This window comes from Diabrotica undecimpunctata, chromosome 6 (assembly GCF_040954645.1).
Source record: "Diabrotica undecimpunctata isolate CICGRU chromosome 6, icDiaUnde3, whole genome shotgun sequence".
NCBI lineage: Eukaryota > Metazoa > Arthropoda > Insecta > Coleoptera > Chrysomelidae > Diabrotica > Diabrotica undecimpunctata.
In genome coordinates this window covers 98,755,550-98,772,645 of record NC_092808.1, presented here as the reverse complement: position 1 = coordinate 98,772,645, position 17,096 = coordinate 98,755,550, and the positions used below count along the sequence as shown (strand labels likewise).

The 17,096-nt window shown below is 34.9% G+C and overlaps 1 protein-coding gene across 2 annotated transcripts in view; it reads left to right on the top strand.

The window, feature by feature from the left end:
• Nucleotides 1-17,096, top strand: part of LOC140443625 (TBC1 domain family member 31) — a 54,755-nt gene that overhangs the window by 19,105 nt on the left and 18,554 nt on the right. For both annotated transcript variants that reach the window (XM_072534982.1, XM_072534981.1), the window contains exons 6-7: nt 1,257-1,611; nt 9,151-9,783. In XM_072534982.1, the coding sequence (XP_072391083.1) occupies nt 1,257-1,611; nt 9,151-9,783 (988 nt within the window). The remainder of the gene's footprint in view (nt 1-1,256; nt 1,612-9,150; nt 9,784-17,096) is intronic.

Here is a 17,096-nt window from a genome sequence, read left to right as displayed (position 1 = left end):
AGGCCATACGCTCAGCAGGAGAGGGTCGGTTTTCGGATGGTGGGGGTTTGGTTACGTGATGATCGTATCCACCCAGCCGGCATCGCTCGGCCTGCAAACCAAAAGAGGTATGGCTCCACTCTGATGGCCACTTATCTACGGCGGTTATTTAAAAAGTCAATGCACTGTTTATAATGGATCTCATCTGAACCTGCTGGAACCCAAAAAAAGTTTTACTATTTTAGAATCATACGCTCTCCATAACGCACTAGAAGAAATATATTCTTCGATATAGATCCAGTATATAGTATAAATATTTATAAGTATACGAAAGTTACAGCAGAATCATTTGAAATTTTTTCAGAACTGAACAAATTTCAAGAACTGCGAAGTCAACAAGTAGTCAATATATCTCTAATTTAGATTAAAGGTCATTTTGGAATAAAAGAGAATTAAGAAGTTGACCAAAACGCTAGAACATGAAGATATGGAGAATATTTAAGGTATAAATGTCCACAAACTGCTTTGTCCCCACAAATTGTTTGCAACGTAGAGCCCATAACACTAAAAGAATGGAAGAAATAGAAGTCAAAAGGGAAAATTTTATAATTATGGAGTTCCCTCAGCAAGCTGGTTCTCAAGAATATCAGGAAGTAAACGGATTTTCTCCGTATTGCGCAGATTAAAGTTCAACCACGTTTTAAGGCCAAAGTGTAAATTTAAAATAAAATTAAATGATTCTTCAAATTGTACATGAGCAGAAGTAGTTAGGTACTACGGAGCATATGCTCCGTATGCGCTTCTATGCTTATGTTCTATGTCTATTCAAGGTCCACCTGTCAACTTTAAATGCCCAGAATGAGCCCTGTACGTCTAACTTTTATCCCAGTCTATTTTCCAAAATAATATTAAAAAAAATTATATATCTTTCTAAAATTAGAGTCTAATATTGACAGCAAAAACCGTCTTTAATAATTTGACTTTGTAGTACAACTCCTCTATCCAAGTGTTACACCTACGTCGAGCCTGATAGCTGCAAGGTATAGTTCAACTCGTCTTATCAAAATCACGTATTTTCCACAGAGAATAAAAATTATATGGAATTTCCGCTATAAGATGCTTCTACTGTAAAATAGAAGATTTAAAGATATAGTTATTGAAAATGTTCAAAAAAATGTGAAAAATGTTCAAACTCCTATATAGATGTATAAAATTACATTTTTTTGTGTACAACTCATCTTTAATAATATTATTAATACATATTATTTGCGTTGTAGATCGATAATATCCTGGACATAAAAAAACTAAAGTTAATATTAAAGGAATATGGCGAATATCCAGACAGTTGTAGAACAAAAATATGGGAAAGGTTACTGGATCTTCCAAATAATGTAGGCAGCTACAACAATGTCATAAACCATGTGACTGTTGTAGCTTTCGTAGATTTACATAAAAAATATCCTTTAGAGGATAAATTATTTTTAACGAGTTTAAAAAAGTTACTAAATAATTTGGTAACTTGGTGTCCATTCTTTGCTAATGTCGAATATCTACCGGTATTCGTCTTTCCATTTGTTAAAGTGTTCCATAATAAACCATTGGCATGTTTTGAAGTTGTGTGTACTATCATAGGTAAGTTAAAACAATGTATATAATGGTATATATTATCTTATAATATAACTTATTTTCCCTGACTATTGATATCAAAATTCCACACTAACTCATTTTTAGAGTAACTTTCTATTTCGTTACATTGGGCATCTTTGTCAAACAAGGTCAGATACATTGTGATCCAACCATTAATACCAAATATATGACTCATTGCCTTTGTCGCTCCATGTAATCTTTGTTTTTTGTTATTTCCCGCCCTCTCCCCTTTTATTTGATATATCATACTGATATAGGTATGCATTTCTCTGATCATACGGAAGATTCACTCTAACGCTTTTTTGATTTGGTACCATCTATGCTTATTCTAGTTCACCATATTATACCTTCCCTTCATTTCCAACGAGGACACTCGCATTACTATTCGTCTTATCATCTTCCACCACCTTTAAAATTTTCCTTACTGAAACCACGTAACCTCAAAACTGGAAACTTGTAGATGTGCCAAATCACGAAAATGTTCTATAAAATAATTCAGGAAGAGGAAATATGTCGATAGTGGCAAACAAGCATTACTATATGAATATTTAAAATAGGCGACACAAAAAATCCACTGCAAAGGATAAAATAAGCCGAAGAACTAAGAAAAATAATCTCTATAAGCGAAGAACAACAAGAGTTTCGGAAGAACAGATCGACAACAGATGCCAACTTAGAAGAATAAAAAAGCGCCGAATTTAGGTGCTTCGTGAAGCTAACCATTTCGTTAATATAAACTTTGTATTTTGTTATACGGAAGTCGTGTTTTTCAGTGCAGCTATTCTTTCAAACGGGCTTCCAACATTATATTGTCTCATAGAAGCCCTCCTTTTTCGGCAAGACCCGTTGCTCGTAGCACAGATAGTACATTTCTTACAGCAGTCCTTTACGTCATCGGAACTGTTCATCCAATAAAGCCGTACCCGAATTCGCTGAAGGGTTTTCTTTACACCGAAATGCCCTCCTGATGGACTGTCGTGTAACTGACGAAGTACTTCGGCTATTTGGGATCACCAACTGTTTTCTCTTCTCTGAACTGTCATCATTTTCCAGTACTCGTTTGAGTAAGCCATCTTCCACAATAAATGAGTCCCACTGGGCCCAATACGTCTTAACTACTGAGCATAGGCTTGATATTTCTTGCCAAGGTGGTCGACGGTTTTCCTCCTTCCATTTTCAAATTTTCTGTACAACTGGATCTCTCTCTTGTTCTTTTCTTATCTTAGTAGGCGTCCAGTCGTCGTTGACCATCGTTGTTCTTAGCACTTCTGCTTCCTTGGATTCCGTTTTATTGCAGTGGGAACATTCTGCTGGGTATGACCTTCTGGAAAGAGAATCAGCGTTTCCGTGGCTAACTCCGGCACGGTGCTCAATCTTGAAATCGTATTCTTGGAGTCGTTCGATCCTTCTGGCTATCTGACCCTCTGGATTCTTAAACTGCATTAACCACTTAAGGGCGGCATGGTCGGTTCGGATTAAAAACTTCCTTCCATAGAGGTAGTGATAGAAGTGCTCTACTGATTTCACTACTGCTAGAAGTTCTCTTCTCTTGCTGCAATAATTCATCTCAGATTTTGAAAGAACTTTACGAAAATATCCAAGGACTCGTTCGTGTCCTCCTTGAATCTGAGATAGCACTCCTCCAATTCCCACATTACTTGCATCTGCATTTAAGATGAACTCTCCTTCTGGCAATGGTTACCCTAAAATTGGTGCTGTGATTAAATGCTTTTTCAAGGTCTCAAGGCATTTTGGCAGTCTGCATCCCAGCGGTAATTTCTTGCTTCCTATCTAAGCCGCGTTAATGGCTTAGCGATATCTACAAACTTGTTAATAAAGCTCCGGTAGTAAGTACATAGTCCAAGAAAACTTCTCAGTTGATGTTTGTCAGTTGGTTCTGGCCATTCCTTAATGGAATCGATTTTTCCCTTATCCACAGCCACTCCTTCTTTACTTACTATATGACCCAGATAATTGACTTTACCTTGAAATAGCTGGCACTTCTTGGGATTTAACATCAATTGGACAGCTTTAAGTCGATTAAAAACGTTTTAAAAACACTATTCCAAAAAAGCCGAAACATATATATCACAGAAAGTAGTGGAGTCGAAGAAAGCTGGTCAAAAATTTAGTATAATATCTTAGCCTCGGTCAAGAAACTTCTTAGTGAAAGAAATATCAATAAAAATAAATCGTTCCCGAGGCGAAGAACTCCATGGTTTTGTACAGAAGTGAAGGAAAAATGTACAGAAAAGAAAAAAGGTTAGAATAGGTCAATTCTTGATATAAAAAATGATGTGTGCATCTTTACTTAAACTTACTTTACCACGGAGTCATACATCATATTTAAAAGATTTAAGATATAGCATACGATTCACCCCAACATTGTAGCTCAATCTGTAAATACAAATAATATAAGTTATATAACTCTTCATCATCAAGAAATGGGTTATAAATCTGAACAAATACAAGCCACATCTGTAAATATTAATACTAAAACTTGTAGTAACTTTTACTCAAATTGTAGTAATGGCATTATATTGTCCAGCAAAATATTGTATAAAAAAGGATCACTATCTATACCTTCCTAAGAGACAAGGATATAGATTCATTGCAGGTGTGAACTTCAACGCAAAGCAAATCAACCTAATTAACCACAGCTAAAGGTAACAAACTTCTGACAGCAAGTAATCAGCTCAAATGTGAAACCTTGTCAACAGGTATGTCAGCAGGCGAACGGATCCAAGTAAAATTCCTTATCTTATAGATTTCTTTTTAATGAGGATTTCTTTATAGTGAAATGTTATATGTATCTACCCTATTATATGGTTGTGAGGCATGGCGATTAAAAAGCACAATGCTTAACAAATTAGAAGCATTCGAATTGTGGTGATATCGATGGATCCTAAAAATATCATGGATTTCGCACACTTCCAATGAAGTTGTTCTTAAAATGGTGAATTCAGAAAGCTTGCTCACAATCATCAAAAAGAAGAAAAACGGAATAATTCGGCCATATTATTCATCATCATCATCAACCTGTATTCGTCCACTGCTGGACATAGATGTCTCTCAGCTCTTTCCATCTGTCTCTGTCTTGTGCGGCTTGCATCCAGTTACTGCTAACACGCTTCAGGTCGTCAGTCCATCTAGTTGGTGGGCATCCTCTGCTCTGTAGTTATTCTTGTCTTGGTCTCCACTGGACAATATGTTTTGTTCATCGGTTGTCTGATAGTCTGGCGACGTGTCCTGCCCAATTTCATATTAGCGACGCGATTTTTTTTTATGGCGTCTGTTGTTTGTGTTCTACGACGTGTTTCTTCGTTTGGGATTTGGTCACTTATTCACTACCTTTTTTGTAAGTGTTAATGTTTTCGCTCCATAAGTGAGTACAGGTAATACACATTGATTAAAATTTTCCTTTTGAGGCATATGGGTAGGTCCGATTTAAATACATAGTTTAATTTACCAAACGCTGTCCAGGATAATCCTATGCGACGCGGGATCTCATATGTCTGGTTATCTTTGCCCAACCGAATTTCATGTCCTAAGTACTTTTACGATGCAGTCTGCACAATATCATTTCCATCAACAGCAATATTTCGATTTACTACCAGATTAATCATTATTTGAGTCTTGTTCATATTAATCTTTAGTCGAACCTCAAAGGAAGCGTGATATAATTTTTCAAACATTATTGCATCATCCATACGATCGGCTACAAGGACGATGTCATCTACAAATCTCAAATGACTGAGCTTCTCTCCATTTATGTTGATACCGTGCTCGTTCAGATGTGCCTTCTTACAAGTATGTTCTAAAAGCGTCGTGAATAGCTTTGGAGAGACGTTGTCTCCTTGTCGTACTCCTCGTTGTATACAGAATTTATTTGCTTCTTGTTCAGATAGTCTTACGCTAGCTGTGGCATTTTGGTAGATATATTTGATTATTCTGTAATCAAATAAAAGGCAGATATCGAGCACAGTTTTTTATTAAATTTTGCCGAAGTACTTTCGCTCCTATAGCATCTTCAGGGGCATTTCGTCAAAATTAGGTTATCCAACAATTTGGTGAATATCATAAACATTAACTAAGACATTTACACAACACGAGACAAAGGACAAACAGTTTAAAAAATTATTTTTTTAATCAAAAAGTTCAACGCGAGACAATATTAAATAGTCCAGCATAACTCTACACGATTTCGCAACAAATGTAAGCAGCAGTTATATAAGTAACTCGTACTTGTTATGAAACAGCAAACAATGTAATTGGTGTATATATAATAATATGGACTTTACCACGTGGAGTAAAGGTGGCGAAATACTGCCGAGTAGCGAAGACCACTATCTTCTTGGCAGGTCAGGAGCAAAGTGAGTTGAGATTGCACTAGAAATCTAAGAAGGAGACGTCTTTCAGCGCCGGAAATATAGCTGGGAACGCTAATATCCAATCTAATGTACCCGCAGTTAGATGAGGTTTTAGGTATGACATTGAAATGATTTCTCTTAAATATTTAATAAATATTTATACAAAGTTGCAAAATTGCAACACGAAACAATAATCAAAAAACAGATAGATTTGCTAAACCTTTACAAGCGACTTTCCAGACGAACGATGGAAAAAATCCGGAAGAACGGAATGAACCAGGATTGGTTAACGTTATAATTAAACGAGCTTCTTCCAAAAGAAGTTTCTAATGCAATCAAAAAACGTATTAATAAAAAGAAACCCTGGTTTCGATCTCATTACTGGCGAAATTCTAAAACAACTACAAAAAAGCCATTTTAAAACACTGAACAATCTTATCAATACATAATTTTGACTGAAGTATGAACCTGAGATTTGGAAACTACTAGAGGTCATTATGATTTCCAAACGAGGAAAACCACCTCATGCAGTTTCATCCCATAGATCCACTTCATTGCTTCATTGAGATGGAAGTTATGAAGTTATGTCAGTAAAAAATTACAAGTGTATATTGATGAAATTAGCATCTGAACTAGGAGATGGCATCTAAAATTAAATGACACGAAATCTGTTCATATTAACTTTACAAATAAAAAAGAATACTTATTTAGCTGACATTATAAACAATGTTCAGTTTCCTTATGCAAATACAGCAAAATACTTACGCACGACCCTTGATGCGAGACTTCACTGAAAATCTCACGCCAAAAAAAACGTGTAAAACTTGGAATGAATTATAGAAAGATATACTGACCACTAGGCCAAAGTTCAAAGTTAACATGTAATAAGCTGGTTCTCTGGATCTATAGCATACAACTCTGGGACTGTGCCAGCAGGACCAACATAGAAATTATACAGACATTTCAAAACAAGGTACAAAAGAACATAATATTCAATGCACACTACGTAACAAATTACTAGTAGTCATATATAGTGAGAAGGCTCAAAAGGATAAAGCATTTTTGAGTTAGTGAAACGAGTGTCACTGCAAACCAGAGTATAATAGCATATTTCCCCCACGGTATTTTTTTTATACATGTTTGTGCTCTTCTTCTTCTTCGCGTGCCATATCAGAATTATCCGTTGGTTATACTTTGGCGATCACCATTGCGAAGGCTTCTCGATCTTCTGCAATATGGAATAATTGTCCTGCATTTGATATCTGAGTCCATTCACGAACGTTTTCAACTAAGAAACTTGTTTTCTTCCTACACCTCTACGGCCTTCTATTTTGCCTTTAAGTACTTCTTCATTAGTTTTCCTTGCTCGTCTATGAACCCACATTTCCAATGCTTCAATTTTGTTCATGATCGATACGTGTAGCGTCCACACTTCTGCGCTGTACAAAAGTACGAACCAAACATAGCACTTAACCATTCTTTGTCCTAGTTCTAAACTGAGATGATTCTTACAAAGTAATGACTTCATTTTCATAAAAGTAGTTTTAGTCATTGCTATTCTACGTTTCATTTCTATGTCTGGATCTAGTTGGTCCGTTATCACAGTTTCCAAATATGTCATTTTGTGAACTTTTTCAACTTGGACTCCGTTTAATTGAATCTTTGCATCGGGACCTGGGTCACGACTAAACACTAAGATTTTATTTTAATGCCCTACCTCTCCTACCTCGTGAATACAATCAAGCAAAATTTGGAGACCTTCAATATTATCTGACAGAATTACTGTATCGTCTGCATATCTAATCACATTAAGTAGTTCCCCGTTGATTTTTATTCCATGTGGTTGTCTCTTATGCCTCTTTAAATAACTGGTCCGAGTAAACTTTGAATAATGTTGGTGGCAAAATGCAACCTTGTCTGACTCCTCGTTGTGTGGAGATTTCATTGGTGTAGTTATCTTCAATTTTTACGATAGCAGTTTGATTCCAGTACAAATTTTTAATGACACGAATATCCTTGTCATTTATTCCGATATTTTTCAGTATTTGCATTAATTTTACATGCTTTACTTTATCGAATGCTTTTTCGAAGTCCGCGAAACATACAAATACATTTTTTCTTTGGTCACAGCATTTTTGTAATAGGATGTTAAGCGCGAAAAGTGCCTCCCTGGTTCCCATAGCATTTCTAAAACCAAATTGCGCATCTTCGAGGTCTTCTTCGCATTTGCGTCTAATTCTGTTGTGAAGTATTCTTAGGAAAATTTTAAGAGAGTAGCTCAGTAGGCTAATTAATCGATATTCTGAGAATTTTCCCGCATTGTGTTTTTTAGGTATTGCGACAAACTGGACCACAAGCTTTTCTAATTTTAGCATTATTTATAGCGTGTTCTACCCCGCATTTCATAATTTCTGGGCTGTCAGTACAGTTTTGGTAGAATTCGGCAATATTATTCCTGTCATCTTTAAACAACTCTGATATATACAGCTGCCATTCTTTTCTTATTTCGTGATCATTCACAATAATTTTGTTATTATTGTCAACGAGTACAGAGGGAACTCGTTTTTTAAATATGTTACTCATTTCTTTTAGTTTTTTGTACACATTAAATAAGTCGTGTTTAGATATTGCATCCTCCATTTCGTCGCACCTTTCGTTCATCCTTTTTCTTTGGCTAATTTGATCTCCTTTTTTATTCTTCTCTACAGGTGTCTATATTATTTTTTTTTTTTTTTTCATTTTCATTAAATTTTATCAGTCGACGTTGTGCCATTTATTTTATTTATTTTTCTTGATTAAAAAAAATTATTAAAATCCTTTATAAATGGTATATAATTAAAAAACCCAATCGGGCTATATCATAAAGACAAAACGTTTTCGGAATCCATATTCCATCATCAGTGTCTAGGTGTACATGTTTTGAGCCACTAAATATCTGGGTAAAAAACCGTTAAAAGTTATAGGTTAAAATTAAGTTTACATTATTCGATCTTATATATTAAGATGTTAGAGTTACCAGTGAATTTGATAACATGGCAACGTACGACTCATATTTTTCTCTATTTAACAGATTCGTTCACATTTGCTAGATTTTATTGTGTGTATATTGCTCATTTTAAATTTAATTTGTTAATCTTTATTTTTTTATTTTCAGTGAACTGGTGTCAACATTGGTTTGAATATTTTCCATTAGCTCCAATAAATATTTTGGCAATAGCAGAAAATTTATTGCTTGAGCACGATCCTGAACTACTTCATCACCTTGTTACCTTAAAAGTAAACTCAACGGTCTACATTTGGTCTTTACTAGAAACAATTTTTTCTGAAGTTCTTATATCTACGGAATGGCTTATGCTTTGGGATCATATTTTGACCAATGAGATATCGTTTTTATTATGCGCCTCGGTGGCTTATAATATGGTCCAGCGACATGTTCTCCTCGTATTGAAAACTGCAGCTGATCTTACATCTTTTTATAAAAACCAAAATCCTGTCGACATAAAGCGATTAATTAAAATAACTTACTGTTTGTTGAAAAATACTAGTGAGAAATTTCATCCTAGACAGTATTTTACGAAATTTATTAGTATTAATAAACGAGAATACCCACAGTTTACTCAATATCCGACTCAGATAGTAGGATTTGAAAATAATGAATTGAAAAAAGTGGATGGTAGGTTTAAAAATTTACTTACGGAGTTAAAAAATCTTACGAGTGAAGACAAGAATAATATCGAGGATGTTTTAACAGACGAACAACAATTAGAGGAAAAAAGAAGATTAAAAGGTTAGTATAAATTAGTTAGTAGTAGTTAGTTAGTATAATCGTTTTCATCTTTCTTGGCGTGTGCGAGTAAAAACACTTGCAATAAGTTGTTTCATCTGTCTGTCCTTGTCTAAGCTCGATTCGTTTACCTCCTCCAGTGGCGGAGCAAAATGTAGCATGTCAAACGAAATAATAGTTATAAAAGAAAATTATAAATTATTTTTCATTAAATTTCTGATAACGGAATATACGTATAAATTGCGAAGAAGGATTTTGAAATATACCCAAAAAAGTGTTAATTATTTAACCCACTTAACTTTTAAGCACTGTAGCGAATTCTGAACTGTTACAACGTACTGACCTTGATTAATTAGCTAATCAGTCAGCGTCTTCACTGGAACTGTCTTCATCATTGGAATCTTCCGCCAAATCGATGATAATCCCACTTTCATTTTCATCATATGTGACCATATTTGCCCAGTCGTCCTGAATTAATTTTTCAGTATGGTTAACACAACTCGCCCACACTGCAGGTGTTGCCTCAGCTAATGCATCGCCCCAAACTTTTTTCACTGTTTCATCTCCACGTCCATGTTCTCCAATATGACGATCATAGTATTATTTAGAAATGCCCCAGACCAACTCAATCGGATTATATTGACAGTGATATGGAGGCAATCTCAAAACCTGATGCCCATGTTCTTGGAGTAACTCGTCTATAACGTACCTGGTATTTTTTGGTTTATTCTGGCGACAAAGACTCAATAGCTCTGTCTTGCCCGAATCGTCGTCAAAAATTATTTTTTTCGCTCGTAACCATTCTTGTAAGTTCGATTTTTTCCAACTGGCATTCGGTAACTTTTCTATTAAAGAGCTATGGTATGGGGTATTATCCATAATAATTAAAGATGGTTCCTCCAACATTGGTATCAGTTTTTCGGAGACCCACTTTTTAAAAGACTCTTTATCCATAGAATCATGATAGTCTGCACTCTTTGATTTCGTAGAAAACAGTAATCCAGCATCTTTAACAAATCCTTGCCTACTTCCGGCATGTAAAACAACAAAGCGTTTACCTGTATTTTCGTGTCCTTTTCTGATGCTTTTCACACAGTCATCTTGCCAAGTACGTTTATATGCCCCTTTTAGGAATATCCATGTTTCATCTAAAAAACGAACTGAAGTGGGCTTGGACTTAAAAAATTTCTCATATAATGCCTCAAAAAATACAGTCGTTTGGAGACAATACATGGTTTCTCACATAGCACTCGTCTACTATTTTCTAGTTTGTATGAAAACCCACAATTTTTCATAAGACGCCACAAACTTGTATCAGAACCGTCATAGAGATGCTTGTTTCTTAATTGTGTATTTAGAACTTTAATTGTAACGTGCTCTCCTTTTGCTTTCATGCCATACAGTACATTTCTAATCTCTCCTTTTATAGTATCGCTGATATCATTAGTCTTTTTTTTTGTACATTACGTGACTCTCCTGGTGTAGTAAGAGCTGCCCCTGTCTTGTATTCACTCTTTATTCTTGTCACTGTGCGAAGACTGATTTTCAAAGCGTCCGCTACTCGTTCATGTACCGATGATAACGAAAGCAAAGGTCCGTTGTTTTCTTTTTCTTTTTTAAATACTCCAATAAATGAACTACACATTGTCGCATTTCTCCTGTTATCGTTGTTCCCGGCATTTTTTTTTATTAAATAGAACAATTTGTTATTCACAACAAAAAATAATAAGTAAAACTGTTCGGAACAAATTCCAACAATGACTGACTAAAATCGACTAAAACAACATAAAATATCAATGGTAATTGCTACAATTATAAACCTATTAGCCAGCTCATTCAAGAACAATGCCACAAGTCATTATTGCAATGGGTATCGGAAGAGAGAGAGTTAATTTATAATAAACTGGAATTTTTAAGGTGTCGAGAGTATTATTTTATGTAATGGAATTCCACACAGTAAGAGCTCAAACTATTAATTAATTAAAAACTGTTTACTTATAAAAACTATTTCATCAGCTACTTCAAACCTGCACAGATCAGGATAACATGTTAAAAAAAAACACGTCACTGCCAGCTATCTGTATTCGTAAAGAGGCCGAACTTATCACCGACACCGTATCGGCCAAACGCATCGGTGTTATTGCTACAATACTGGGAGACGTGAGTGGTCTCTTCATTCCCTTCTCATCGCACTTTACCATGACGAACGTGACTCGCACAATTGAATTACGCATCTATGTATCAGAGAGAGACGAATATTAAAAATTCCGTAGTAGCTTATTTCAGGCACACGCCAAGAAGGATGAAAACGAGTATATATGATTTTTATTGATAAAATATGGTTGTATTTGTGGTAAATGTTTTCCTTATGTGTTAGTGGAAGTAAATGTGTATTTACTTATCCACTATTAAACTTTTTCAGCTAATAAGAGCAGTTTCTTCTCCCCACCATTTCTTTTAGCTTAAGGTATAAAGTTATGTATATTTTTTACATAACTACATGCTTAACTATTTGTATTTTTATAACCTCCAAAGGGATTATGATATGTACTATGTTAAAGCCCGAGTCCCAATTATTCTCGATTATATTTAAATGTCATCATTTAGACATATATGTGAACTATGTATATTTATTATAAAGAAGTAACGGAGTTATTACTATTACTTTCTTTGTCAACACAATATTTTCATCTCTTTTGGACTGCATTTCTTTCTCTTCTGTATTGATCTTTGGAAGAGTACAGTTTTCGTCATTGTTTGCTGTTCTATAGTGAAATTCACACTAAGAGTGCAGTAAGGCTAAGATAGGAAAGCGAATTTGCCGGATTTCACACCATGTGCGTGGCAGTTACAAACAGGTCCAAGTAGTGGTCATGTAAAGATCCTTACGGCAGGGCTCTGTTACGAGTAAAACTAACTTTTTTGATTTTAATTTATAATGAAAATTAGAATAAAACAGGCAAACATCAGATATTTATTATAAAATACATATATTTACAAATAATTGTCTTTAAGTAATCAAATAAGAGGCATGAATTTTAATAAAAAGAAGTTTTTAGCGTGAATTTTATTTTAAAAGTATTCTTTAATAAACTAACATATATATTTTTAAATTACATTTTTTGGTAGCTGTACAGAGTGGGCCGTCCAGGAACTGCATCGATCTATTATGGAAAAACTATGGTTAGTAAAATTTCGATAGGTAATAGATTTCGTGTATCATATCCTATATCTAAGTTCGATTGTTTTTTATTTATTGTCGTTTGAAAAGTGACAATTTTCACATTTTGGACAGATTTGCACATTCCTATTCCAACTTTCCAACGGGAAAATAGCCAAAAATACTTGATTTCTGTACACCCAACTCAATACCTGAACAGCTCGTACTCTGGACTGATAAATGCATTTCATTGGTTATAGAATAATCGAAATATTCAGTTATACTAGTCGCGCTCTACATCCGAAATGTAGGATTCGCTTTCGGTACTCTCACCTGTGTTCGCGTGTATAATCATTTGGTCTACGTCATCCTGCAGGTTTTCCGCGGTTATCTGAGTTTTCTTTTTCCCAACGACATGAATGACATAATTGCGTCATTCGTTTTTTAAAGTGGTATTATAGGTAGCTATGTATCGCTTAACTTGGTTCCTCATCATTTTATATGATTTAATTCGCAATGATGCGGGGGAAGCCTTAAAATAAAAATATGTTGTGTAACATATTCATCAAGATTATACTTAGCGTACTGATCTTTGAAAGTACACGCTGCTTCTAATAGGTCGTATTTCAAATAGCACTCCTCGAGAAAATGTCTCTTTTCACTAGCCATTTCTTGATTGCAGCTTTATTCTAGGAATTGTTAACGAATCTTTCATTAGTGTGCATTTTCGGTGCATTTTCCATTACAATGACATTCCTGTGACCATTATTTGCTTTTGGTATTAACGTCTCAATAAACCACGAATCAAAATATGCGACATCCATTTCATCGTCTCTATCATTATTCTTTGCCGTAAAAATACGCTGTGTGCCAGAAAGGAAACGTCTTGAAAAACCTGTATGTATGCAAAACATATCGTGGACCTCGTTTGGTAGATGCTTTAAACCAGTACAAACCTTTGAGGAAAGCATCGCGACTATTTTGTATAGTGGTATCGCACCATTCCTAATTAACAGATTGGCAAACATTAACTACACGATACGTCCAAATATATGACATTGCAATCATATCTTCGTAAACGTCGTATAGTTCTTAAATAATTATGGCGCCAATGAATAATATCCTCTCACACCACCATGGTGCTTCTTCGGCCACGTTTTTTTATAAACAAATCCGATTTTTTTCAGAAACCTGTATAAAGCAGAAAGAGACAACGGCGGTATATTCTCATTACCTTGTATAAATTTATGTATACGCTTTAAGTTAGTCGGCAAATTTTTTATAAAAAATTCACAATTAACTCTCCGTAGAGAACTTATTACATTCTCGTCATATATGAATATTCCAGAATTGGTTTGACTCACCCGTTTTTGTTTTTTTGGCGATTTCAACGTTCCACTTTGTTCTTTCTTTTTTGATATTTTAAATGCTTCTTTCGCTAACACGTCATTAATGAAGTACGCCTTACATCAGCATTCACATTAAGTTGTTCCGTATTTTGTAAAAAACAGAAAACGTTTAACACTACCAGTTTAGCGCAACCATTTAATGATTCACCGTGTTTAAATGTATGGGACTCAATGCTCTCCGCTCAAAGTCGGACCAAATACTAAAGGAAATGATACTTTTACAAATAGTATTCAATTTTGCATAAATGAAGTATTATTTGTTATGAATTTAATCTGTTCGTTTTATTTATTTTTATATTATATATCATATTGACGTTTTATACGCATAAATTCATATTTTTCGTTGTCAATACCTCATCAAAATGTTTAGGTATATACGCTCATGGACAAAAATATGAAATATTTTGGACTTTTCTATTTTTTTAATAAATTCCGATAAGTTAAGTCGTTTATTGTGAATAAGAGTTTATTTTAGCAATGTTTAATGAACAAGTTTAAGTTTATTGCGAAAAAATAATGTTTAATGTTATGTAATTAAGGTTATTTTACTCTAAACTTAAATGCTAATTTAAATTGCTTAAACAAATCTTTTTAATTGAACAAGTGCATGATTAGTAACGAGTATTCCCCCTCTAGCTCTTAAGGCCGCTTGAAACCTTCTTGGCATGCTTCCAAGTAAATTTTGGACATGTCCTTGGGGAATTGCATTCCATTCATCCTGTGCAGCAAGCCGAAGCTGCTCTATAGTATTTCGAACGGGATTTCTTTGTCGTATGCGACGTTTTTACTGATCCCACATTAGCTCCATTCGATTTAAATCCAGGCTATCCAATCTTGGAATTTGGACCTCATCAAGATAACTACTCACTATGGCAGCGGCATGTGGTCGAGCATTATCGTGCATTAACATGAATCTGTCATATCCAGTGTAACCAACAGATGACAAAACATGATCTTGCAGGATGTTTTGAACGTAAGTGTCACCAGTTATCCGTCCAATCACTTCCACAAGTGCGGTGCATCCCTCTCAACTAATACCCCCCAAAGCATTATGCCACCTCCACCAAAACTAACGATCTGGGCGATAGAGATGACTGTCAAAAGGTGCACCTATTCTTTTGAACCGAGTTCGCCGCCGTGACTCCGTGGACCTAGTTCGTCTTTTGTCCATAGGCAGGTGCAGGTGCAGAGCAACCAATTCCTTCGAATCATGTTTTGGAACTTGGAATATTTGGATTCGTTCGGCAACGGCCGATCGGATAGTCGGAATCGGAACGGAATTTGGAACTCGACTGGGATTAATAACTGAATAGTGAATCGATTATAGCCTGGCCCTGCTGCTGAGTTGGTCCGTTGTATGCTCTGATTCGAGATAGTAAAATCCGGTTGGTATTGGGTTACTTATAGCTGTTAGGGCATGGGCAAGGATGCTATTTGAGCAAGTTTGTTTTTTTTATGATAATTAATGTGGTGTCAAAAAAATAAATAGCTATTAAAAAATAAATTCTTTATTAAAAATATTTTTATATTACAATATTAAGTATAAAAAACAAATACGCAAAATGATATTTATAGGCTAGAATATCTAAAATTTAAAAAGTCATTGTTTATATGCAAAAATAATAATTTTTCTACTTTTTGAGCACTTAATCGCGTACGTCTTTCATTTAAAATTTGTCCAGCTTTCGAAAATAGACGTTCACATGGAACAGACGTGGCTAAAGCAAATTTGTTTCTGACTAGTGAACTTAAAGTGGGATAATTATGTCGATTGTTTTTCCACCAAAGAAGGGAATCTTCGTCTTTATTTAAGATATCATCTTCAATATAACGCTGCACTTCAATGATAGCTTTACTGATACCTGTCCCTATCGGTTGTTTTTTAGATATTTTGTTATCTAAAGAAGACCAAAGCGAATATTTGCTTCTCGTTGATTCACTGCCAGTAGTAGGTTCTTTTTCTTTTTCCATTTCTGGCTGCGGTGGAGCCCTAATTTGTACAACGAGATCTGCAGCCATATTTGTCACTTTTTTCTTTATCTGATCTGCAGCTACAGCGCTTTGAAATGGTAGAAGCTTGAAACGTGGATCTAAAAACGTATTGGCAGCCAGCGTAACATTAAATTCAATATTAGTGAATCGTGTTTGGAGTCCATTTTTTAGTTTAGCAATAACTTGGTTTGATAAATCCGATTTCAGTTCGCCAGAAGTAATCATTTCCTCCATTACATTTAATAGACATGCAGTAAATACAATTACTAATGACGCCGATATGTATTTTTCTCCACTAACTGATGAAGTTACAGTTTCAAAAGGGCGTAAAATGTCTACCAAATTTTTAATCAAGTCCCATTCTTCTAACGTTATTATAGGTAACGAAATGTTCAAGAGAGCAATTGTCGATCGTATTGATTCCTCTAATTCCACAAATCGCTGTAACATGACAAAGGTGGAATTCCACCTTGTAGAAACGTCTTGCAAAATTTTTTTTGGGCAACTTGTTCCTAAATTTTTTTGATACTGCATTAATTTAGCATTAGCTGCTGAACTTTTTTTGAAGTGGGTCACTATTGATTTTACTTTGGTGATGGTCGGCTCAACTAGTTTTAAAGCATCTTGTACAATTAAATTTAAACTATGTGCAAAACAGCCTAGATGCTTCATACCTAAATCTTCTATTGCTTTTTTAATATTCGCCGCATTGTCAGAAACTATGAGAGATACCTTATTTGTTAGTGACCATTCTT